General features: G+C 49.5%; 1 protein-coding gene across 1 annotated transcript; it reads left to right on the top strand.

The window, feature by feature from the left end:
* The first annotated feature begins 3,838 nt into the window (after nt 1-3,838).
* Nucleotides 3,839-19,448, top strand: Pdcd1 (programmed cell death 1). The gene is made up of 5 exons (XM_021199135.1): nt 3,839-3,979; nt 16,137-16,496; nt 16,798-16,959; nt 17,628-17,662; nt 18,200-19,448. The coding sequence occupies exons 1-5, from the start codon at nt 3,904-3,906 to the stop codon at nt 18,431-18,433; spliced, it is 867 nt and encodes a 288-aa protein (XP_021054794.1). The 5' UTR covers nt 3,839-3,903; the 3' UTR covers nt 18,434-19,448.
* The last annotated feature ends 6,280 nt before the right edge of the window (nt 19,449-25,728 follow it).

The raw sequence follows: 25,728 nt of genomic DNA, 5'->3' as shown, positions 1-25,728 counted from the left end.
GAAGCTGCCAGGAAGCCCAGTCACCTTCTGTACTTTGAGCCATGTGGCAAGATGCCCAAGCCCTGCCCCAGCCCTTGCTCTTGCCTCAGCTTACCCTCATCCTGTCTTAGTCAGGGTTTCTATGACTGTGATGAAACACCATGACCAAAACCCGAGGCAGTGAGGAAAAAAGTTTTATTTGGCTTACACTTCCATATCACTGTTTATCATCAAAGGAAGTCAGGGTAGGAACTCCTGCAGGACAGGAACTCAAACAGGGCAGAAACCTGGAGGCAGGAGTTGATGAGGCAGGAGCTGCATACCGCATTGCTCCTCATGGCTTGCTCAGCCTGTTTTCTTATAATCTTCCTAGTTGCCACCGTGAATCCACGCCACCAACCCTGGCTCAGTACTCCAAGGGACTACTAGCAGGCTGACATGTAACAAGAGAATGCTTCAGGGAATGATGCCCCTCAGAGCAACAGGTGCCTGTCAGCCAGGACCACCAGGCCAGGGATAGCACCACCCATAAAGGGCTGGACTTTTCCCCATCAATCACTAATTAAGAAAACACCCTGCAGTCAGATCTTCTGGTGTTTTCTTAATTGAGGCTCCCTCCTTTCAGATAACTTTAACTTGTGTCACGTTAACATAAAGTTAACTAGCCCTCCACTCAGCCAGGGGAGTCATCTTTTCAGTCCTCGGCAGCTCAGAGCCTATTGGCTCTCCAAGCTTTCCCAGAAGGCACTGTGCTCACATGGCCAGATGGGTGTCCATCTCAACCCAACCCAGCTTCAGGGGTTTAGTGAGACTCCATCTGGACTACCAACAAAGGCCCAGATGAAGCTCTCTGTGCCAGAGTGACAAGACTGGAAGGTGTTCCCACACATAATACAGACACACAGGGAGCACATGTACACAACATACACATAGGCAACAAACACACAGAAATGCACACTTAGAATTTAAATTCAGGTGCACATTTAAACCACTAACTACACTGGAGAAAGTTCAGAGGAAACAGGAGCTAGCGATCACATGTTTTAAAGAACAAGTAAGTGATAAAGTGTGGGGGAAGCAGGAGAGAGAGCGCAAGAGGGAGGAGAGAAAGAGGAGAGAGAGAGTGAGGTCATTTGGATCTTAAACTGGGCAGATAAATTAGTGGTTCCTCCTTTAGCTTCTGGGAAATGTTTCAAAGCAGGGCAGAGCAGAGTGTTTTTATTTGCAAACACTATTAACCATTTCCTGTTTCAACCTCAGAACCACCTGTGAATCAGCTTGTTACCTGGGCTGCAGGGCCCTGTGCCCCCATGACGCTTCACTCTACCCAGTAGGTCACCATGGGTTTGGGTTTTAGATTCTGGCCATTTCTCTACCTTCTGTTTCCCTTGGAGTTGTTTCAAAATGATCCTTTGGTTTCCTGAACGTTCTGTCCCTGTCCCCACCTAGATGGAAACTTGCCATTACCTCCAGGGTATGGGGATCCCCTCTCCCCAAGTTTCCGACTGTGCTGCTTCTGTGACACAATCTTGAGGTCAGCACCCTGGAAACTCATGCTTCTCTGCCCTGTCCAGAAGGAAGGGTGGCCCCAGGAGGACTTCTGGGAACTTCTGTCCATGAGCCCCACCAACTAAGATCTTCCTAGTTGCCACAGTGAGTCCACACCGCAACCCTGGCTCAGTACTCCAAGGGACTACTAGCAGGCTAACGTGTAACAAGAGAATGCTTGAAGGAATGACGCTCCTCAGAGCAACAGGCGCCTGCTCTGCAGGCAGCTGGCACAGTGGAACAGCATGTGTGTTGGGGAGTGTGTACTAATGGGAGGTAGTATGTGTGTTGGAAACTGAATGGGTATTGGGACATAGCATGTATATTGGAAGATAGTATATGTATTAGAGGAAAGCATGAGCCCTGAAGGTCACATGTGTGTGGTGGGATAGTATATGTGTTTGAGGCTGTGTGGGTTCTATTATGTGTGTTGGGGATTGCATGTGTGTTAAGAGACAGCATTATATAGGAGATTGCTCTATTGGGGAATAGAGTGTGTTAGAGATCTCATATGTATCTGAAGATAGCACAAGCCCTGAGGATTGTGTGTGTTTTATGCAGGATAGTATATGTGTTTGAGAGTGTGTGGGCTCTATCATGTGTACTGGGGATTGCATGTGTGTGGCTATTGGCATAGGGAAAGCAATTAGGGCTACCCCAGCAACAACCTTCCTCCCCATCACACTGCTAGGGAGGAAAGGGGAAAGTAAGGGCCAGAGATAATGCAGAGGAAGAAGGGGGAAGGAGAGAGATAGGCAGAGGTCCCCTCCCTCTCCACAGAAAGATGTCCCAGTACCTGTAGGTCTAGGGTGTTGTGTAAAGCAACAGGGATGTGCTGACAACCTGCTGCTCAGGCTCCTGATCCTCTCCAGTCCTCGTGATCTGCTCTGTACAGTCTGAGTCCCATAGGAAGATTCTAGATAGAGCATCAGAGCAAGGCAGGGTGGAATCTGTCCAGAATTCACAATAGGCTTGTAGCCAGTATCTAATCACCTAGCCTTGACGGGGGTCTTGCTACCCTGGGCATGCCAGAGAGACATAAAGGTATCAAGGAGGCTCTGTAACAGCCAGGCCTGGGGAGGGGATCCCCCTAGCTTCTGCCCACAAGCCCCATGCTGAGACTGGAGGCGGCCAGTCTGTGCCTCACATTCTTTTTCCATTTCTGCGCTCTTCAAAGTAACGTTTCCTTCCCCACCAAGCTGGTGCCTCTGAACCTGGGTGGCTGAGGCAGTTGCCAGATGGTTTCCAGCCAGGTTGCCTATTTTAGGGTGGTGAGATCCACACATCTCATTTCTAATATTAGCAGTTTCATTTTCCCTTTTTTTTCCCCCCCATTCACTGTGGTAAAACACAGCAGAATGGTTAAATCATCAGAATGCCCCAGAAATGACTAGCCGGCCAGGGGCTATGCACGCAAGCCAGCCCACCCCACCCAACCCCAGGGAGACAGGGAAGGACAGGAGGGGGTGAGGTGGGTCTCCACCTCCTAGGGACCGAGGAAGGTTGACTGGGAAAGACCTAGAAACTGTGTCCACCACAGCCTGGTGATAGGTTTTTCTCAGGCGAAGAGAAAGACGCAGGGCAGCAGAGCAAGCAAACATAAAACAACTTTAGAAGCAGAGAAGTCAGTGATCCAGGCAGCAGGTCCGGCATCATGGAAGGAAGAAAAGCCATAAGAAAAGCAAGACGAGGCCCGGGGGCTTTCTGAACCTACAAGGGTGTCTGGAGAGGAAAGGCATCTTCTCAGGGTCGTAGGAGATGCTCACTATAGCCCGTTGAGGCCTCCTCTGACCCAACAAACAGGCTCTGACTCCTCAGTAGTAAAGGACTGAGGTATAGCTCAAGGCATTCAAGGCCACGCATGGCAGACGAGGTAGGGGAGGGTCCAACTTGCGTTCGCTGCAGCCATAGGTACCAAAGTCAGGGAAGATCCCCACCCTCCAAAGGGACAAGAGTCTGGCCCTCGTTTCAATCTCTCTCAGCCCTGAGAGCTAAGGCTCCATCAGGGTACCAGGAATGGAAAGCACCAAACCTACCCACAAGTGGGGCTTGAAATGGAGAAGACCCCATAGCAGGACAAGAGGCAAGGACAGCTGGTCTTCTCTTCCCCCCTCTCTGTTCCCCAGTCTCTCACTAGTCCCTTACCTGCACCCTCCCACTCCCCTCCCCCTTCCATGCCCCTCCCCCACCTCTAGTTGCCTGTTCTCCCACCCTTGTGGAGGTGGAGGAAGAGGGGGCGGGAGGCAAGAACAGGTCTCCTCCCTCCAACATGACCCGGGACAGTTTCCTTTCCGCTACAGACAACTCTGCCTGAGCAGCCGAGGAGGAAGAGGAGACTGCGACTGACTGAAGGCGGCACTGCCAGGGGCTCTGGGCATGTGGGTCCCGCAGGTACCCTGGTCATTCACTTGGACTGTGCTGCAGTTGAGCTGGCAATCAGGGTGGCTTCTAGGTACGTGGTTCCTAGGGATGTGGGATGGATCGGGGTTAGTGGCTGGGGCAGGGCTTGAAGAAATGTTGCTATTACTGGAGGGGAGGAACACCTGTGTCCCTGGTTACACAGATTGGCTCCTGGTTACACAGATTGGCCTTAGGTGGGATTTACAGGTGGACTGCCCCTTGGGGCTCAAAATCCACCCCCTCCTTGCTTTTAGACAGACAGAACATTTGCCTAACCTCAGTTGATCTTCTGTGTCCCTCTCTGTGAAGCGATAGTAGGTCTGGACAGAGCTCTGACCTCAGCCACTGTGGCCCTGCCTCGGGATTCTGCCAGGTCCTGGGATCCTTGGCCTTTCTCTGTGTTTTCCTATGGTTGGGGACATCCCTACATGGAGCCTGCCCTACACGCTGTATAGATGACTGAAGATCCAAGAGTATAATCAGCTGTCTACCCTCATGGACAAGCTTCCTGTGCTAGCATTTCTGGGGGACTCCCGAGTTCATATCCCTGGCCTCATAGCATCCTTGGTGGACTCTGGAGGGGCGGGAGGTGAAACAGAGGGGTCCAGGAATCCTGCTCAAATTCCTCACAGTGAAAACTCAGCTCCCTGTGCTCCTCACAACCCTGTACCCCTTGGCCCCTGCCCATCCTCTGGACTGAGCCAATCTTCATTGAGAACTTGGTCCTGGGACCTGGGGGAACTTTGTTTCCCCTGGATGTCAACAAACTCTTAGGTCAGAGCTACACCTGCAAAGCACAGAATTGTGGCCCAGACAAGCTAATATACTCTTGTACTGCCTTAATACATCTTTGACCTGCAATGATGTTCCCTTGCTCATATGAAGTGCCAGTCACCTTCACCCCAGCCTCTTCACTGCCGCGAACACAGGAGAGGGCTGGGAGCTAGGTACTCACCACCACAGGCCCTCTCCTGGGTTGCAGACCAAGGCTGTTTGGGAAGCCAGGGACATTTTCTCTCCACGTAGCCTCTTAAGATAGCCCATGGTTTGCTGTCATGGGTGGACGGAGGAAACAGACCTGAGCATGGTAGATGATCTGAGGCCCCAGAGTGAAAGGTGTCCCTTGGAGAGACCTTGTCAGGAAACCCAAGGAATAAAGTCGGAAGGATTATGTGTCATTGGAGAGAAGCAACTGAGACAGAAAGGGGACTATGACTCACTCTGGTGACCTGTCACACTGAGCATGTCCCCAAATGAAACTTTGATGAGAGAATATGGAAATACAGATGTATTTATACAGGCCAACTGTAGATTGTGTCTGACAAATGTCTCAAAGTGGCATGCCTCCCTCATGACCTGAATAGCTCACTGTGGGACACTCCACAGGCCAGTGCCATTTGGCGGCCGTGGACCTTTAGTCTAGTGCATTTCTTCCTTCCTGATTGGTTGCCCTTCTTTCTCCCGCTCATTCCCATAGACAGTCCCTCTCATGCTGACTGTTTTAAAAGTCTCCCAACCTCGACAGCAGCTGTTTAGTGTCTAAGTTGAGCAAAATTCGGGCTCAGAAATGGATCGTCTCATACTCAGACTAAAGACAGTCATAGTGGATCATGCCCATCAAAGTTCAAGACCAGTCTGGGCTGCCTTGTAGGGAAAAAAAACAAAAACAAAAACAAAAACATAAGTTAAGCCGGGCATGGTGGCACATGCCTTTAATCCCAGCACTCAGGAGGCAGAGGCAGGTGGATTTCTGAGTCAGCCTGGTCTACAGAGTGAGTTCTAGGACAGCCAGAGCTATACAGAGAAGCCCTGTCTCGAAAAAAAGCAAAAAAACAAACAAACAAACAATAGCCCATAAAAACCATTGGTGAGCGTGGCGACCTTTGGCTTGTCTTATGTCCAGACAGCCCTGATTCAGAGTTTATGGGTACATTTTTCCCGGCTGTGTCTAAGGAACACTATCAACAGGTGTCCTGGACCTCCGGCTCTTACAGCCTGATCACACACTCTCCTGTGATTTTTCTCTGAGCTTAGGGGTTTCATTCCAAATATACCAGTCAGTCTCTTTAGCATTTTCTCATCTACATTTTTTTCTTTTTTTGTTGGGGATTGGGTGTTTATTTGTTTGTTTGTTTTGTTTCATTTTGTTTTACCTTATGGTGTATGGTCTGTGTGTATGTGTGTGCCTGATGTCTGTAGAGGCCACAAGAAAGCATTGGCTTCCTTGGAACTAAAGTAAGAAATACATGGTTGTGAGGTGCCGTGTGGCTGCTGGGAATTGAATCTGGGTCCTCTGGAAGAGCAGCCAGAGCTCATAACTACTGAGGTATTTTTCTAGCCTCTCACCTACGATTTGGTGGAAACAAGTATTGCCTTGGCCATGAGATTTACTCAGACCATCTGGCAAAACTGCCAAACATATCCTCAGACACATTTCTTAAAGTCAGATTTGCTTTTTTGTAATTTATACTTTTGAAAAATATACATCATGTATATATATATATATATATATATATATATATATATATATATATATCAATCAGGGTTGAACATTTGGGACTGGACAACCTATGTGGGAATTCAATGTCTCTGAGGCAACTGATTCTCCCTCTGTCATTAGCTTCCTATAACTCTTTACATAGGTATGGGATCATGTGGCCTTCCCTCTTTTCACAACTGTGTGTCAAGTGGTGTTATAATTATGTTTATCTTGTGTTCAGTCAGCCATGATTCAGAGTTCATGGGTATGCTTTCCCTGTCAAGAGAACACTATCAGCAGGTGTCCTGAGCCTGTGGCTCTTACAACCTTATCACATTCTCTTCTATGTGCCTTAGGCTTAGAGGTTTCATCCCACACAAACCAGTTGGAGTTACACAACCCACGGTCACCTGCTCTCTCTGCATTTTGAACAGCTGTGGATCTCTACAATCATCTCCTTATGCTGCACAAAGAGTCTTCTTAGATGAGGGGTGAGAGCTAGACTTATCTGTATAAGGATAGATATTTAGAAAACAGTTACAGACGATAGATAGATAGATAGATAGATAGATAGATAGATAGATAGATAGATAGATGATAGATAATTAGTTTAGAAACTGACTTTTTTTGAGACAGTTGTCTCATCAGATTTCCCAGGCCAGTCTCAAACTCAAAATTGTCCAGTACCAGTTTCACAAATGCTGAGATCCCAGGCACACACAACTTTACCTGGTTTATTGGTACGGCCTTCGTTGGCTTGGCTGAATGGTTGTCACCAAGTACCACAGTTGGCAGAGAGGGGCTTTAGGAAGCATTGTCTCAGACTTGAGGTTCTTTTTTTCCCCCAAGCCAGAGTTTCTCTGTGTGGCCCTGGCCGTCCTGGAACCTGCCCTGTAGACCAGGCTGGCCTTGAACTCACAGAGATCCACCTGCCTCTGCTGGGACTAAAGGTGTGTGCCACCACTCCCAGCAGGCTTCAGGTTCTTAAGTTGGAACTCAGAGGATGTTCAGTCCCTGTAGGCCAGTGTGTGCCCGGTCCCCCTCCTGCCTCTGAGTGTTCCAGCACCCTTTACCCACAGGTGTCAGACAGTGTCCGTAATTCCCTTTCTTTGCAGACACCAGTCCTACCAGCTAAAGCCTTACCCTTATCTTACTAATCCTATAGCAGCTCCCACTCCTACCTACCAAAGTTCTAACCTGAGGTCCTGGGGTAAAGATCCCAGCTTGAGGTTAGGACAACTCATCCCCCATCTCCCACTTTCTCACATCACTGTGATGTTCTGGGTCACTAAGCATCAGCGGCAAGTGTTAGAAAGCTCTTATCCCTCATCCTCCCAAGTTCTCTGGGGACACATCCTCACCTGGATGCAGCTAGAGCTCTGACATCATGCTTCTGGCTGGCTTGCTTCCCCCTGGCTGGGACCCTTGTGAGAGGTGGTTTTGGCTGAATGTCTGTAGGTCTCCTGCTTCTCCTTTGGCTTGGTAAGCCTGTGTCCTTAGCAGCCTAGACAGGAGATGTGGAGTGTCTGAAGCATCCCACATCTACTTGATTCTATAGCTCTCCTGATCCTTGGATAAGGTGCTCTTCTGGGATCCTCACATTGGGGATATTTCTCCAGGTGGACGTGGGGGATACAATCCATTTGTAACAAATAAGGGAACCCCTGTCACCTGCCTGACCGTCCTTTCACCCAGATGAGTCTTGTCTAAATAAGGTATTGTGTGCGTCTGTGTGGTTATGATTTGGCCCTAGCACTCAGGAGCCTGTGGTCTGCAGTGAGCTTGCCTTGTGGCCCTTCAGCCTCCGGCTCTAACAGGACTCTCCCTCTCAACCTCCCAATGCTAACTAGTACATGCCATCCACCCATCAACTCACCTTTGTACACAAATTCAAGAGCGAGCTCAGGGAAATCAAGAAGCCCCCTGTCATTTCTGATTTTTACCTTCTATGCAGAACTTGTAAAGGCTAAGAAGCCCAGGAAGGCTCCCTGGAGGAGATAGCCTTGCTTAGTGCCTTTTCTGTTGTGGTAACAGAATGCCACAGACTGGGTGATCTATGAAGAACAAGGTTTGATCACCACAGGGTTCTAGGAGTTGGGAGTCTGGAGTCAAGAGGTGGCCTCTGGTGAGACCTTCTTGTCAGTGGAAAGATTGCAGAGTCCCCAGAGTGGTTCCAGGAATCGAAGGACAGAGCAAGTGTGCTCAGTCTTACAACCCAGCCTCCCCCTAGACAGCACTTGATCCAACAGTCTGTGAGCAGCTTCCCAGTGGCCTCTGCAACTCCCCCTTCCCAGTATCACTAGTTAGTATATTACTTCGGAGTTAGTGTTCTGGGCTCAGGCATTCACTGATGGCATGATCCCTGGGTGAAAGCTCCCAAATCAGTTGGACAGAAATGGGGCTGAAGACCAGAAAGCTAACTTATCACCATCAGCGCCCCCACTCCGTACCTCCAGGGGCAGGAGTCCTGGGATGGGTTGGACAGGGGAAAGGGGATCTTTATTATTTATTATCACAATCTGATCCCCAGACCTCACTAAGTCGGTAGAAAAGGGGTGACTTCAATGAGGCTGCTTCTGGATGCATTCCCAAAAGGGGTCCCAGCCAGTCCTAGGTTCTCATATACTGGTTAGAGACCCACAAGATGAGAGACAGTGTGACCTAAACGTGAAGGGGGGGTCAAATCTCCTCAGTGGCATGCACACTGCCAAGCAAAAGGCAGGCTTCTCTGTTGATTTTTACAAATGAAAGGAGTATGTGTGTGTGTGTATGTGTGTGTGTGCACATGCACACGCACGTGTACATACTTACGCATGTGTGTGAACTGTATGTGCAGGCCAGAGATCCACGTCAGGCATCTTCTTTAATTTCTCTCCACCTTAATTTTTGAGACAAGATCTTTCTCTGAGCCTGAACCGCACTGACTTGTTGGAAAGCCAGGTTAGCTCTCCAGCATGCCCCAAGGGTCCTCCTGTCTCTGCCTTCCCAGGAATGGGATCTCAGGCACGTGCGTGCTGCCACACCGGCCTTAGACAGGTGCTAGCAATCAGTCTTGTTCGCTTGGCAAACACTTGAGCAGCTGAGCCAACACCAAAGACCCATGAAGCTTACATGGGTGTCAGTTTTGATGTCCATGGTGCCAGAGGATGATATCCTGCCTCATTACTCTACTTTTATGCAAATTGAATGCATTATTGATTAGCTCTGAGTCACCAATAATGAAAGAAAGAGAAGCATTTCCCCTTGGAGTCATTTAACCAAGAGAACCCAGATTAGAATTCTCCACTTCCTGTTCCACATGTTTTCCATCCTCTGTCTGTCTGTCTGTCTGTTGTATGAGTCTGAATCTGCCTGCCTGAAGATTGTCTTGTAAATCTGTCCCTGTGTCTCCTGTTCTGTATGTGTCATGGCTGTCTGTGTCTGTGAGTTTTATCTGTCTGCTGTATGAGCTCTTTCTCTGTCTTTCTCTCTGTCTCTCTCTCTGTCTCTCTCTCTGTCTCTCTCTCTGTCTCTCTCTCTGTCTCTCTCTGTCTCTCTCTCTGTCTCTCTCTCTGTCTCTCTCTCTGTCTCTCTCTCTCTCATGTGTGTGTGTGTGTGTGTGTGTGTGTGTGTGTGTGTGTGTTTGTCCCTGGCAAAGAGGCTCTGCCTGTATAGAAAAGCATCTTATGGGGAGGGGAGGGGATACTTTACAGAAATCTTTAACAGAGTTTTACAAAGGATTAAGTCACTGGCTCCAACCATCTCCACTGATCCAGACAGGCACCACCATAAACCAATACCCATAAATGGATGCTTTCAACCTTTGTGATAGATTGTAGAATATTGCTTTCAACCTTTGTTTCTGCTGCTTTCAGCTGAGTCAGGAGTCTGGACCAATACCTAACTTAAGATTGCTGCCATGCATTGCTTATGTTGTAAAAGCTGATGACATGGGAAACCCAAGTATAGTTGGTTGTTACATTGTTCTCTTAGAGGCAGGTTAAAGCAGGGTTTGGTGGTACCAGGCCTTGATCCAAGCACTTGGAAGGCAAAGGCAGACAGATCTCTAAGTTTGAGGCCAGCCTGGTCTAGCTAGGGTGAGTTTCAGGACAACCAGGGCTACACAGAGAAACCCTGTCCTAAAACACTTTAAAAAAGTGAGTCTTAGTATATAGTCTTAAGTGAATTAATAACTCTACGAGTCTACGAGGCCCTTTATTTCCTTGCGACAACATTTTCCACTAAACCTGAAACCTGTGTTTTTCCATCCAAAATGACTAGCCATAAATTCCCAAGGATCCCCCTGTCTCTGCCGCTACGATGCTGTGATTGCAGACACATCCTGTCCTTCCGCCCATCTATCATCTGGGTGCTGAGGATCCAAACTTAGGTCCCCATGTTTGTACTGCAAATGCTTTACCTGCTGGGCCACCTCCCCAACTTTCCATTCTCTCTCCTGTGAAGTTTCTAATTATGCAGACAGCATCAAAATAGTGGACCTCACAGTTCAGGGACCCAGGGAAGTCCTCACCCACTGTGCCCAGACAGCAGGATTGTCCCACCTCCTCTCCACCCACACCTGTGGATTAATCAGAAGTCTGGGGTTTTTTTTGTTTTGTTTTGTTTTTTCATCAGGGTCTTTTTTTTTCTTTTTTTATTAGATATTTTCATTTACATTTCAAATATGATCCCCTTTCCTAGTTTCCTCTCTGAAAGTCCCCTGTACCCTTCCCCCCCACCTGCCCCCCAACCCTCCCACTCCTGCTTCCTGTTCCCTGGCATTCCCTTATACTGGAGCATGAATCTTCGAAAGACCAGGGGCCTCTTCTCCCATTGATGGCCTACTAGGCCATACTCTGCTACATATGCAGGTAGAGACACAACCTCTGGGCGGTGGGGGTGGGAGAACTGGTTAGTTCATATTGTTGTTCCTCCTATAGGATTGCAGACCCCTTCAGCTCCTTGGGTACTTTCTCTAGCTCCTTCATTGGAGGCCCTGTGTTCCATCCAATAGCTGACTGTGAGCATCCACTTCTGTGTTTGCCAGGCACTGGCATAGCCTCACAAGAGACAGCTATATCAGAGTCCTGTCAACAAAATCTTGCTGGCATATGCAGTAGTGTCTGGGTTTGGTGGTTGTTTATGGGATGGATCAGAAGTCTGTCTTTATCACAGTGTGACAGTGCCTGCCTGCAATCTCCACAGAAGGGAGAATTGTAAGTTCAAGTCTAGTCTCGGCTACTTAGCCAGTTCCTGTCTCTTTAAGAGAAGCCACCATTGTGTGTTTTAACCAAGGTGACACTTCATTTCCATCTGCCTTTATGTTCCACGGGCATCCACAGCATGAAAGGGAGACTCAGAGGTACTGTCTGGGGCCTCAGCCACTGAAGTAGCTATCTCACGTTCTCAAAAGTACAGGATGCTGGAATCATTGCAGTGGCTTCGCGCTGACCCCTCTAGCTGTCATCACATTCCGCCCAATTCCTGCAGCTCTCCCAGGGGCCTGTTCATTCCTGGGGGTGGGGGAACCTTACTCTTTATGGATGAACTGAATGCCTGAGGGTGTCCTCCCTATGGTATTACTACCTGGTAGCCTCTGGAGATAGATGCTCTCTTGCCAAAGCCTGGTCCCTCCTGTCCATCCCTTTAGCAAAACATCCTCCGGGAGGAAGCCTCCCTTGTTTTCTTCGGGCCCACCACAGGCACACCGAGGGAAGGCACATGGAATATCGAATGGCTGAGAAACACCTGAAAAAATGTTCAACATCCTTAGCCATCAGGGAAATGCAAATCAAAACAACCCTGAAATTCCATCTCACACCAGTCAGAATGGCTAAGATTAAAAATTCAGGTGACAGCAGATGCTGGCGAGGTTGTGGAGAAATAAGAACACTCCTCCATTGCTGGTGGGATTGCAAGCTTGTACAACCACTCTGGAAATCAGTCTGGCGGTTCCTCAGAAAATTGGACATAGTACTACCGGAGGACCCATCAATACCTCTTCTGGGCATATACCCAGATCTTCCAACTGGTAATAAGGACACATGCTCCACTATGTTCATAGCAGCTTTATTTATAATAGCCAGAAGCTGGAAAGAACCCAGATGTCCCTCAATAGAGGAATGGATACAGAAACTGTGGTACATTTACACAATGGAGTACTACTCAGCTATTAAAAACAATGAATTTATGAAATTCTTGGGCAAATGGATGTATCTGGAGGATATCATCCTTAGTGAGGTAACCCAATCACAAAAGAAATCACTAGATATGCACTCACTGATAAGCGGATATTAGCCCAGAAACTTAGAATACCGAAGATACATTATGCAAAAGAGAAGAAAACCAAGAAAAATGACCATTGCGTAGATACTTCATTCCTCCTTAGAATAAGGAACAAAATACTCATGAAAGGATATAGGTACAGAGACAAAATTTAGAGCTAAGATGAAAGGATGGACTATCCAGAGACTACCCCATTTGAGAATCCAGCCCATCATCAGCCACCAAACCTAGATACTAATGCTCATGCCAGCAAGATTCTGCTGAAGGGACCCTGATATTGCGGCCTCTTGTGAGGCTATGCCAGTGCCTGGCAAACACAGAAGTGGATGCTCACAGCCAGCTACTGGATGGAACACAGGGTCCCCAATGGAGGAGCTAGAGAAAGTACCCAAGGAGCTGAATGGGGCTGCAACCCTGTAGGTACAACAACAATGTGAACTAACCAGTACCCCCTGAGCTCGAGTCTCTAGCTGCATTTGTAGCAGAAGATGGCCTAATTGGCCATCACTGGGAAGAGAGGCCCCTTGGTCTTGCAAACTTTATATGTCCCAGCACAGGGGAATGCCTGGGCCAAGTAGTGGAAGTGGGTGGGTAGGGGAGCAGGGGCGGTGGGGGGGGGGGTATAGGGAACTTTCTGCATAGCATTTGAAATGTAAATAAAGAAAATGTAAAAAGGGGGGGAAGAATTTTGAGGAGAGCCGGCGAGGAGGAGTAAAGGGACCGTGGGGCACACAGGGAGAGCAGGGTCTACTCTGGGGAGGGAGGCAAAGCCACCAGGACCTAAACAGAGCCAGACAGAGCCCTGGGATGGACACAGGCAGAGACCTACCAAAGGACAGAGACCCGGGAAGTCACAGATCCTGCCATCAGGAGAATAACAAAGACCCAGTAATGGAACAGAGTCTCAAACTGTCACACATTCAGACAGGAACATGAGAGATCTGGAAGCAAACAGCAAATGAGACAAGGCTCTGCCATCCCTTAGCAAATGTCTACATAAGAGCTCATCTGGGGCAACCTGGGGGTCAACTTTGAGGGGGTGGGGGTAGCAGCTGGCTCTCTGAGGACACACCATGGTCCCAAAGCCTAGTGGATGGGATCCCATCAAAGGGGATGGGAGATGGTAATTGGACAGAGGTGCCTAGCATACTCACAGATCACAGGTGACCTTGGGCAGGTGTGACAATCCTGCCCCAAACAAAGAAGGGGCATTGTGCCATTTTAGCTTTCTGGGATGCTTCTGGTCCTCATGTCTCTGGAAAGTCTTGAGACTCTGTTTGAAGATTGGGGGTTCAGTGTGGCTGTAGGAGTGGATTTAGGTGCGTCAGAGTCGTGTTGCACAGACTGAAGATTTCCTGGAGTACTGGTAAAGGGACCCCAGGTTTCCAAGGAGGGAGACCACAGACCAGACCACACTGATAGAGCCTAAAAGGATGAAATGTGTCTACTTTGTCAAATCTGAGTCTAACCTTACTGTTGTTGCCAGAGGCTTTCTTGAAAAAGGCTTGTATGTTTCTTGAGTGGATGTTTAAAGAAAAGAGCCATTGACACTACTATGTCGTGACCTGCTAGCTGTGTGTGGTTTGGACACACAATTTCAAGCCAAAGAAAGAGTATTTAGAAGTCCCCATGGTGGTTGTGTTCCCTTAAAGAAGAAACAGGACTTTAAATGGGAAGACATCATACTGGCAACCCCTAGACTGGGCCTAGTCCCTCCAAGTCCCCTGACACCACTGGTTCTTCTGGCCCATACAGACCTATGTGGACCACTGCCCACCCTGCCCAGAACCATACAACCCAGACTTCACTTTGCATGGAATCTAGGGACCCTGGCCCTTGAGGAGCTCCAGGCCTAGCTCATAGGCCACGCCCACTCTCAGGTCTAAGTGATACTAGATTATCTGTATGTCCATCATCCATGGTACAGCTGACAACATCAAGGAAGGGAAATAGCAGTCCTGCTTTTCGCCGTGTGGTGATGGAGACCACTTCTGGGCAAAGCTACATGGTGCGGATGGATGTGCCTCTGCTGAAGTCCGCTTGCTCACTGCAGACAGTTCTGCCAAGCATCTCTGGCTTCCTTTCTGAGCTGGATGATTTCACATACCTTCTTTGCCGGGTGTTTTGGTCCTCAGTTCTCCTCCCATCCAGCTTCTCCCTAGCTGGCCCCTCTTCTTTGCCTCTGACCCCTGCTTTCTGAGTCCATAACCTTAGCTGTGGCAGCACAGCCTCTCTCTTTGTACCCCTGGGAGGGAGCCATGCCCGGTTAGTATTGTTAAATACCCCACATCAGAGGTGGGTGCGGGGTTTGGGGTGCAGTGCCCTGGGCCATGTAATCAAATAGAATTCCCTCCCTATGTGACTACTCAGTCCGTGGGAGGAGAGGGCAGAGAGCTGGAAAGGATGCAGCTGGGGATATGTCTCTATTTGCACTGGCTCTTTCTCTTCGAGCCCCAGTTGCCAAATGACTACATCAGCTAAAGAGAGCTGGCAGCCCAGACAGAGTTGAGGCCAGAGCAGCTTCAAAGATGTCTTGGTACCTGTTTCCTGTGTGCATGTCAGCCTCCTCTGGGTAAGGCCCAGCATGTGTGTGCTCAGCAAGTCTGTATTTCCTTGACCCTGAGGCTTCTGACCGTACCTGACCGCGGGTTCAACTGCTGACATCATATGGGTCCCAGTAGTGGGTGCTTTTGAGTGCTGGTGGATGGTTATGTGTTATGTGTCAGTGTCCATGTATGTATGGGGCAAGAAGCTTGACAGTGCGACAGGCATTTGCTGAGAAGAGCCATGAGACCCTGCATGCTGCCTGACCCTGGTAGTCCCACCCAGAACACTTTGTTTGGGTGAGTCTAGACCTTCTGTCCACTTGAGGGACAATGACACAGCTAACCTTTGGAGGCTTCTTGCTGTGACCTCTGATCTGGCTGGAAGACATGACTGCTACCCTACGCCTTCTGCTACTCAGGGTAGCTCTGACATGCTGGGTGGGCTTCCTGGGACAAGATACTGCCTGGACCCCAAGCTTACTAAAGAGTCCACCCTCTCCAAGTCTGAGGTTTCCATGGAGACCCCACACTCCCACCTCACTATCCCACGGACCCTTCAGACAGAACCAGGCTAGCCAACCAGAAGTCTAAGGCTGGAACATTCGGGTCAGGCCTGGGACATCTTGAACAGGAGTGGGAAGGTAGAGACATCTTCTGGAAAAATATCCCAAAGTCTCCAAGGACAGAGAAGTGGCCTCCAGCCCTTAGGTTCAGTTATACTTAAGGAAGAGCCCTGCTTGTTGGGGGTTACTTATTCACAACCTGCAAGAAACTGCAAGCTCCTAGGTAGGGGGAACTGCTTACAGGATTCTGCCCTGGAATGGGTGTGAGAGGACATTCCTCTCCAGGGATTTCAGAAAAGATGTCAGAAAGGGTATAGAGGCTCCTTCCTCACAGCTCTTTGTTCTTCTGCATCTCAGAGGTTCCCAATGGGTCCTGGAGGCCCCTCACCTTCTCCCCAGCCTGGCTCACAGTGTCAGAGGGAGCAAATGCCACCTTCACCTGCAGTTTCTCCAACTGGTCGGAGGATCTTAGGCTGAACTGGTACCGCCTGAGCCCCAGCAACCAGACTGAAAAACAGGCCGCCTTCTGTAATGGTTTGAGCCGGCCCGTCCAGGATGCCCGCTTCCAGATCATACAGCTGCCCAACAGGCATGACTTCCACATGAACATCCTTGACACACGGCGCAACGACAGTGGCATCTACCTCTGTGGGGCCATTTCCCTGCCCCCCAAGACAAAAATCAAGGAGAGCCCTGGAGCAGAGCTCGTGGTAACAGGTGTGGCTAGTAGAGCCTAAGCAGGCAATCCCTTCCTGCCCAGGAACCTATCCCTTAGGCTCTCCACCATGCCTCTGCCCAGAGCCTTGAAGACACTGTCCCTCTCCCTGTGGAAATCCTCAGATGCCCTTTAAGGGATGGTGGGGCATGCCGAAGTAGGGTGGGTGGCCAGTCACTGCCCATCTAAAATAGTCCCTTGTGACTTGGTGAGGACAGGGTGTGTGCTCTAGAACTCTAGTGTCCTAGTGTCCTAGTGTCTAGAACTCGGTGTCCTAGAACTCTATTCTTTGTCGTCCTGTAGAGAGAATCCTGGAGACCTCAACGAGATACCCCAGCCCCTCACCCAAGCCAGAAGGCCAGTTTCAAGGCGTGGTCATTGGTATCATGAGTGCCCTAGTGGGTATCCCTGTATTGCTGCTGCTGGCCTGGGCCCTAGCTGTCTTCTGCTCAACAGGTATGTCAGGTAAGGCTCATCATACCCTGCTTCTGTCCCACCAAACCTTGAAGTCGCTGTAACCTCACACATACTTTGATCACCAGAAGAGTGGTCATACACCACACACACACACTCTGACCACTACAAAAGCCTGTGGCCACCCCACCCACACCTAGCTTCAGGCTGCTGGCTTTACTAAACAGCTGGTGAGAGCTGCCATTTCTCTGGCTGGAAGGAAGGTTTAAGTCCACCTCCAGGCCCCTGTCACGGGTGGACCGTCCCTATACTGCCACCTCCAGGAGGTCTGGTCATCAGCCAGCTAAGAGGCCACACCTAATATTTGCTGCATGCCTACGCCGTGTTGTGGTATACCAGGAAAGGGGACACTGATACACCTGTGCCTGTGGCAGGCCCTACTCCTCAACTTCTCAATTCATTATCCCACCAGGAACTCCCAGCTAGTAAATGGGAAGGGTGCCAGTGGAATGGAAAGGCTGGTGTTTGCCCATGGGCTAGATCTCTTCAGTGCCTGACACGCCCCTCCCGAGCACACACAACGCGCGTGCACACACACACACACACACACACACACACACACACATGAGAGAGAGACAGAGAGACAGAAGGAGGACATTCCCCCACTAGGGAAGATGGCTCTGTAGCTGTCCTCTAACCAAAACTGTATGTCTCAACAGCGGCCAGAAGATCTGGGAACAAGGACAACAGTCTGGTGAGTATGAATCTCCTTTCTTGAGTGATCTATCCCAGTCCACCCCCAGGTCTTAATACAGGTAGAGAGACCATGGGGCCTACAAGGCTGGAGCCTGGAGAACCTAGCTCCCATTTTCCACCAGGCCCCCAGAGCCATATCCTGTTGCTCCTCCCAGCAGCTGACCCCACTGTGCGTACCCCTGTCATGTCCAACACGGTCATGACTTGTTTTATTCTGTGCAGAGACAAGGTGCAAAAGTCAAATTTTGCCATCCTAAACCTGCAAGAAGGCCAGGAAACATTTAAAGATAGAAACTGAGTCAGAAACAAGGGTCTGTACCCTAAATATCACAGAAGGCGATGGGGAGAGGGGACAGCTGTTGGTCAGGTCCCAGCTTCCATGGCTAAGGTGAATCTGCTCTAAGAAGAACCTCAAATCCAGTGACAGGCTGGAAACCCAGCATAGGGAGGGGTTGAGATTATGGGATGCATACACCACCCCCCAACTGACTACATCAATGGCTCTTTCTTTTCCCCCCTCCCCTGCCCCTTGAAGAAGGAGGAGCCTTCGGCAGCACCTGTCCCCAGTGTGGCCTATGAGGAGCTGGACTTCCAGGGACGAGAGAAGACGCCAGAGCTCCCTACCGCCTGTGTGCACACAGAATATGCCACCATTGTCTTCACTGAAGCGCTGGGTGCTTCAGCCACAGGACGTAGGGGCTCAGCTGATGGCCCGCAGGGTCCTCGGCCTCCAAGACATGAGGACGGACATTGCTCTTGGCCTCTTTGACCAGATTCTTCAGCCATTAGCATGCTGCAGACCCTCCGCCAAGAGCACCGGTCCATTCCTCCGTCAAGAGGAGCACGCAGGCTACAGTTCAGCCAAGGCTCCCAGGGTCTGAGCTAGCTGGAGTGACGGCCCAGGGCCTGCACCAATTCCAGCCCGCGCACACACTGTTGAGCGAGAGCTCTCTTTGGGTTTACTACAAGCTGGGAGCAGCAGGCTTCCTGGTGTCCTATTGTCACAAGGTGCAGAACTGGGGCCTAAGCCTATGTCTCCTGAATCCTACTGTTGGGCACTTCTAGGGACTTGAGACACTATAGCCTATGGCCTCTGTGGGTTCTGTGCCTGGAAACGGAGGGACCTGAGTATAGCCTGCTTTGAGTGGCCCTGTGAGGCAACCCCATAACAAGGGGGCCCAGGTATACAATGGGCCCAGCACCTTGGGAGATACTCAGGTGGGAAATTTGTAGACTGGGGGACTGAACCAATCCCAAAATCTGGAAAAGTTTCGATGAAGACTCGAAAAGCTCCTAGCTTCGGGGGTCTGGGAAGCATAAGGACTTACCAGGCAAAGGCTGCATGAGCATCTCTGCAGTCCCTCCACATGCCCAGGTACCTCCGTTTTTTCTACAGCAAGCAAACGAGGGCAATAAAGGGAAGCAGCAGAGCTAGAGCCACCCACACATCCGGGGGTCACCTGACTCTCCCTGCCCCTCCTAGGAACCAAAAGGACAAGGTCCATGTTGGCAGCAGGGAAGGAAAGGGGGACACAACCTTGACGCAAACCAACACTGGGGTGTTAGGATCTCCTCATTCACCCTGTCCTGGAGTCCGGTTCTAGCTCTCCTTCACACCATAGGGCTCTGAAATGAGCAAGTTGTTTTAAGGGTCCCCTTGGCACTTCAGACAGTCAGGGTAGCCAGAGTCTAGCTGTCTGGTGGGCACCCGAAATGACCAGGGCTCAAGAGTCCCTTTCCTTTGGGTTAAGCCCGTAATAATTAAATGGTACCAAAAGCTTTAAGGCGTGCTGTTCTACTTGTGGGTGTGTTGGGGCAGAGGTGGTGGGGAGGAAGAGCTGCAGGGCTGGGCTGAGGCTCCAGGCTTGAGTCTGTCCGAGCCATCACTGAAATACAGTCATGCCCTCTCCACATTTCCATGTCACCACCCAGGGATGAAAGCCCTCTAGCGCAGACATGGAGGAAGAGGCATGTTCCAGACACCAGGCCTTCCTAGGCTCCCACAGCTACACACCCCATGCTTCACCCCAGCAGGAAGGTGTCCTGGGCTGTTTTGCCTGTGTCCCCTGCCGTGTCCTTTATGAGTCCTTCCCAGCAGGGTTGATGTTATGTGCTGGGAGCCATCTCAATGGGATGGGTGAAGTGTATCTTCTTATGAGAGAGGTACCTGTGGGTCCCTCCCCAGGACACAGGATAGGACTTTTAAGAAAAGGATACCCCTAACCCATCACTGTCCTGGGGTCTTGACTTGATCACAGAGGAAGGCAGACACCCGTCTCCAACCTCTGTCTGGATAACAGAGAGCCTGGCCCAAGGCCTTTGGGTGCTTACGGCCACCCACTCCCTCACTCCCTAGCCCTTCTAGTCCCTCCTGAGCTCACTGCCGTCACTCCATGTTGGGCAGGGGAGAAGGAGGTACCACTTTCTGGACAAGCAGGGTTAGAGGAGAGTGAGCCAGGGTGCTGGAAAAAACCCACAGGAATGGCATAAACAAGTCTGGTCGCATGGCTCATAGAAATAAGGTGGACATCAAGAAATGGGTGGCTCTCCGCTGTTCTAAAAGCCCTCTTGGGTAGCAGGTGGAGCTCCAGCCTGCTCCCCCACCACCATCACAGGTGCAGATGAGGCATTACTTACAGTGGTCCTCGACCTTCCTACTGCATCATGCGACCCTTTAACACGGTTCCTCAGGTTGTGGTGACCCCCCCCAACTGAAAAGTTGTTTTGCTGCTACTTCATAACTGTAATTTTGCTCCTGTTATAAGCGGTAATGTAAATACCTGATACACGACCCCTGTGGGGGTTCGAAACCCAAGGTGAGAACCGATGAGTTAGAAGTATGTTGAGGTGGCTGCAGGAGAAGCAGGGTACAGACACGCCTCCCCACAGAGCAGAGCGCTACTCAAGATGGCTCCATACCACAGGCGTGGTGGCTCTTCCTACTCAATCAATAAACTCAACATCATTCTGACTTACAACAAAGTAGCCTCATCCGTAACTAGAACGTATGTAAGAAAGAAGAGAGCGGCCTGCACTGAGTGCTGGCACTCTCCTACATTGGTGTTCAGAGTCCTGCCAGCCACATGCAACACACCTGCACCGTCCCAAACCCCGCAGACAGTATGGGAAGGGAGCCTGCAAGAAGCTCAAGTAGGTAAGAGCGAGTTCCCAAACAGCACGGGTGAGAGGCAAACCCTAGCTATTAAAGAACCTCGGACAAGGAGCACTTCAGAGTAAGACAGACACATTAGGCTCAAGAAACAGTAAAGTGGATGTCCATGTGTATGTGATTATACACATGTGTACACAGTGTGTGTGCAGGAATTGTGTGTGCCATGTGCAGTTCACACATCCATAGATGCATGTTGCATACACACATGTGCATGCACACACACACAGATACCCCAAACAATGAAAGAGCATTCAGTTTTACTCATAATCACAAAAATACAAATGAAAACCACACCTGCTAAGAACAAACATTGGAAAGCAAGGACAGCTTGGCTGATCTGTAGGGGACCAGGCCCCCTCTGTGGCAGGAAAAGGCACCAAGCTTATAGCGTTCTCGGACCTGTGGAACGCAGGGAGGGAGGGAAGCACAGGGTTGTCAGTGCTAAGTCTACAACTGCCCCAGCCGAAGGAACCTGAACTGACTCAAGTCCTCTTGTCCCCATAAGCAGTGTAGCCTCAACAACTTGAGCAGACTCGGAGTGTAGTGCAGCAGGAATGACCCGTGTCTGAAGGCTCACTGTGTCTGAAGGCAAAGAAGCAAGAGTTGTGAAAAAATGACAAGAGAGCCATGTGGGCATCAAAACATACCAGAATTAAGATCTGATTAATCCACTTTGAATATGATGTTACAAAAACATCGTTATAAGTTCAAAGAACACAGCAGGGAGGGAAAGCACACGCGGGAGGAGTACTCAAAAAAAAAAAAAAAAGGAGACATAGCAGGCGGGAGGAAGTGGTCGTACTTTCAACGGGTCTCTGAACCTCTCGCCTGGCTCAGGGGTGCAAGGCGCTTCTGGGCCAGGCCATCCGGTAGTGGCAGCCCCTGTTCAGATAAGAACTGAGAGAGCCGCAGGGACCAGTCAGCACTTCACATCCGCTTTCCCGTAAAGCAGCAGCTGCGCCTCCCTGAACTCATTTTTTCCATCTGCTTGCTCTGCTCTAGGTACAAGTGTCACCGCCTGGCTGAGACCCAGCGCCTGTCCCCTCCCACTGTGGTGTCCTTAATCTCTCGCAGAGGCTGCAGCCTCCGGAGAGTTCTTGATGTGGATACTCCACCACAAACCAGAGCTAACCACAGAGGCGCAGGACCCAGGTGTCCGAGCTACCAAGCACCCATGCTGAGCCTCACCCAAAAGGTTTCTTCCCTTTGCTCTCTTCTCTCCACCTCCCAGGTATGGGATGCCCTCCTTAACTGGTCTGGAGGGGAGAGCCAGCTTTCTGTTTCAGTCTGGCCCTGCGGGATGGAGGAGGCTGGAGATGCAGCAGGGCATCTGCCAGAAGCTCGCCCTCTAGCCGTAGAAGGCAGGATTAGCACCTAGATCCACAGGACTAGAGGCTGAGTCCTGGTGGCTCTCAGTCATATAAGGTCAGTGGGGCGATGTGGGTGAGGCCTCTTTGTATTAGGGGAACTCTCGATTTCTTAAGGGTTCAAGATGTGGAGTCCCTGCAGGGGACAATTAGTCAATCTGCAACAGAGGACATCGGTCCCAGTCACTAGGGTCACCGGAACAGATAAATAGTTGGTTATGTTTTTGAGACAGTGTCTCTCTATATAACCCTGGCTGGCCTGAAACTCAGAGATCTGGCTGCCACTGCTTCCAGAGTACTGGGATCAAAGATGTGCAATACCACACCTAGCCTATAATATTTTGTAGGTGCGTGTGTGTTCATCTTCATGAATTACGTGCATCATTACATCCACAGAGGACAGAGAGCATTTGGTCCCTTGGAGCTGGAGTTTCAGGCAGTTGTGAGACACTTGGTGTAAGTGCTAGGAACTGAACCTTTGTCCTCTACAAGAGCAGTACCCATTATTAACTGCTGAACCATCTCTGCAGCCATTGGATAGACCTTAGTGTCTCTGATCTGGTCAGACTCCCCCCTCACTAAGAAGGTTTCCTGCATTTGTCCAGCCTCCAGAAACCTGGTTCCAGGGTGTGGACAGAGGAGGCTGGTACCAGGTAGCAAGTGCCTAGAAACACCTGGTGGGCATAAATGCACCACAGACCTGCCCGTTACATACAGTCAACGGTTGTTTCCGCAGTTCATAGGTTTTTATCCAAAAACTCCAAAACCAAATAATCATACAGACAAAATGTTCTTCGGCCATTTAAAAAAAAGAAGAAATGGGTTGGAGAGATGGCTCCGCGGTTAAGAGCACTGGTTGCTCTTCCAAAAGTCATGAGTTTAATTCCTAGCAACCACATGGCACATAGTAGCTCATAACCATCTGTAATGGGATCTGATGCCCTCTTCTGGTGTGTCTGAAGACAGCTAAGATTATATATATGTGTGTATGTATGTGTGTGTGTGTGTGTGTACACATATATGTGTATATATATGTATATATATTTAAAAAATAAAAATACATAAGAGAGAAGAAATGCTTTGGTTCCACACACATAGGCACTTCACTCACAAGAGTGAATGTGGGAATTGCCCATACGTACATCAGAAACAGGTAGATGAAGCAGATATAGTCCGTCAGTACACTGGAACACTAGCCTTGAGAGGGAAGGAAAGTCTGGCCTATGCTACACTATGGATGAGTCCTAACACTGTGCTGGGTGTGGGGGGAGTAAGCTGTCTGCATGAAAAGACAAACTGTCAGAGGCGGAGAGTCACAGAGTGCCTGCCAGGACCTGGGGAGATGACAAACTGTCACTTAACGGGGACAGAGTTTAGGTTTTTGACAAGAATCGTATTTTCTGGGAAGGAAGGTGTGAGCCTTGACCCTCTGCCTGCTCCCAGAATCTGCCTCAGCTAAGGGAAAAGGAAAGACCGTCCATCTGTGAGCATGTGAGGGTTGGCACCCCTCACTGAACTCAGGGGTCACTGAGGCCCCAAGAGGGCCACCATTAGTAGTCATCACTTGCCAGGGAGACAGGATCAAAAGAAACCAGGAGGAGAGATGTTTAGGGATCACTTGGGATCAAGCCAGATGTCAGGCCAGTAGATGTTCCCACGTGGGGACAAGATAAAGCCAGGGCTTAGAACTTAGCCCTTCTGGAGGGAAGCTTCTTCATTCACGACTTTCTTGGCTATATCAAAGCTCATACACAACATGGTCCTTGGCTTCATCTGGTCTGCCAGTGTAGTCATTAATCTTATCTGGAAATGAGTTGGAGAGCCAGACAGCTCAGTGGTTAAGAGCAGGCACTGCTCTTCCAGGAGGAACCAAACCCACATAAGGCAGCTCATAACTGCCTGTAACTACAGCTATTCTAATGCTTCTAGCCTCTGTAGGTCTCTCTCTCTCTCTCTCTCTCTCTCTCTCTCTCTCTCTCTCTCTCTCTTTCTCTCTGTGCATGTGTGTGTGTATGTGTGTCTGTGTGTGTTAAAAAACAAAATTAAGGAAAACAAAAAACATCCCTACCAGCACCTGGGCTGGTATGGTGTGTGACTCACACTTGGGTACCATCCCCTGGCCACAAAACTAGCCAACCTGGTCAAGACCCAGGTAAACTAGATGGGTAGGGACCAGGGCAAAAACTCTTGCCTGTAATGGCAGGTTCATGAAGGTGAGATGGGTGTCATGGGGCAGGCACTCCCCAGAGCCAAGGCAGCCCAGCCTGTGGTTGTCCCCATTTTCAAGTTTGTGGACCATGTGGATAATTCAAGCAAATACGCTCAAGAAGAACACGCTCTATTCTCTTAATGTCACAGCCTTCTCACTGCACATATTTGATTGTAGAGAGACTCTCTTAGAAGCAACATCTGTCAATAAAACGCCATATTCAATGAGCTGAGGCAGAAAATAGGTGAGTCACTGGTAGGAAGGGAGAAGATTCTGGGAAATAGTGAGAGAATAAAAGGGAGATTTTCCCTGGAGACTTAGGTAAGTCAGCAGGAGCTGAACTCAGGATAAAATAAAGAGATTCATCCCAGACTTGGACAGGTGAAGCCGAGGAGCGGTAACTAACCATGTGAAAGACATACAATTGTTTGAATGAGATAAATAATTATGCTATGAGCTTGTTGGGAAATGAGCCGAATCTTGTGGCCTAGGCATTTATTAATAAGTAGTCTCAGAGTCCTTATTGTTGGGAACTAAGTGGCCAGGAGGAGAAAAAAAAACGGAATTTTTGATAGACTTCTTTTTATTGATTTGAGTTTACAGGAAGTACAAAGCTCACATGTGCTTCTTCTCCCACCCGAACACCTAGCTTCAGAGTCCCTATGCTTAAAGGGGAGGGCTTGCGTTTGCTGCTACCACAAACCGACACTCACACAACAACCTCTTTCTGGTTGGTGGCACTGCTGGGGGCCTTGACGGATGTATACTGTCCTGCACTGCCTTACAGGGCTCTGTTGAGTATATTCACTGACTAAAAGTTTCACTGATGCAGGAAAGCAAAGTCAAATGCATGACTGTGAGTCCAACTTCAAGTTTTAGCAGCCAAAGAACTGAACTGCCCCAGACCTCCCACCTCTCCAAGGATTATAAAAAATCCTCCCACAAAGAAAAACAAAATCAGTCACCCACAATACAGGGAAAAGCCTCTGGAGGCGGTGATGCAATGTTCAGGGAATTTCTCATACATTCTTAGAGACTGGAATCTTTGCTGGGCCTCACAGCCAGAGTTAATAACACCTTAGGTACTCCTTGAAGTACTTAGGACAAGACTGGTATCCTGTTGCTTAACCTGCCTTTAGGAGAACAATGTAACAACCAACCGTACTTGGGTTTCCCATGTCATCAGCTTTTACGACATAAGCAATGCATGGCAGCAATCTTAAGTTAGGTATTGGTCCAGACCCCTAACCCAGCTGAAAGCAGCAGAGACAAAGGTTGAAAGCAATATTCTACAATCTATCACAAAGGTTGAAAGC

Source organism: Mus pahari, chromosome 5 (genome assembly GCF_900095145.1).
Source record: "Mus pahari chromosome 5, PAHARI_EIJ_v1.1, whole genome shotgun sequence".
In the NCBI taxonomy this organism is placed as follows: Eukaryota; Metazoa; Chordata; class Mammalia; order Rodentia; family Muridae; genus Mus; species Mus pahari.
This window is presented reverse-complemented; position numbering and strand designations above follow the sequence as displayed.

Bases quoted from the DNA above. Each gene is read 5' to 3' on its own strand.
- Pdcd1 (XM_021199135.1), top strand. From the start codon at position 3,904: ATGTGGGTCCCGCAGGTACCCTGGTCATTCACTTGGACTGTGCTGCAG. The intron at 16,497-16,797 runs GTGTGGCTAGTA...GTCGTCCTGTAG, and splicing joins AGCAGAGCTCGTGGTAACAG to AGAGAATCCTGGAGACCTCA. The intron at 16,960-17,627 runs GTAAGGCTCATC...ATGTCTCAACAG, and splicing joins CTGCTCAACAGGTATGTCAG to CGGCCAGAAGATCTGGGAAC.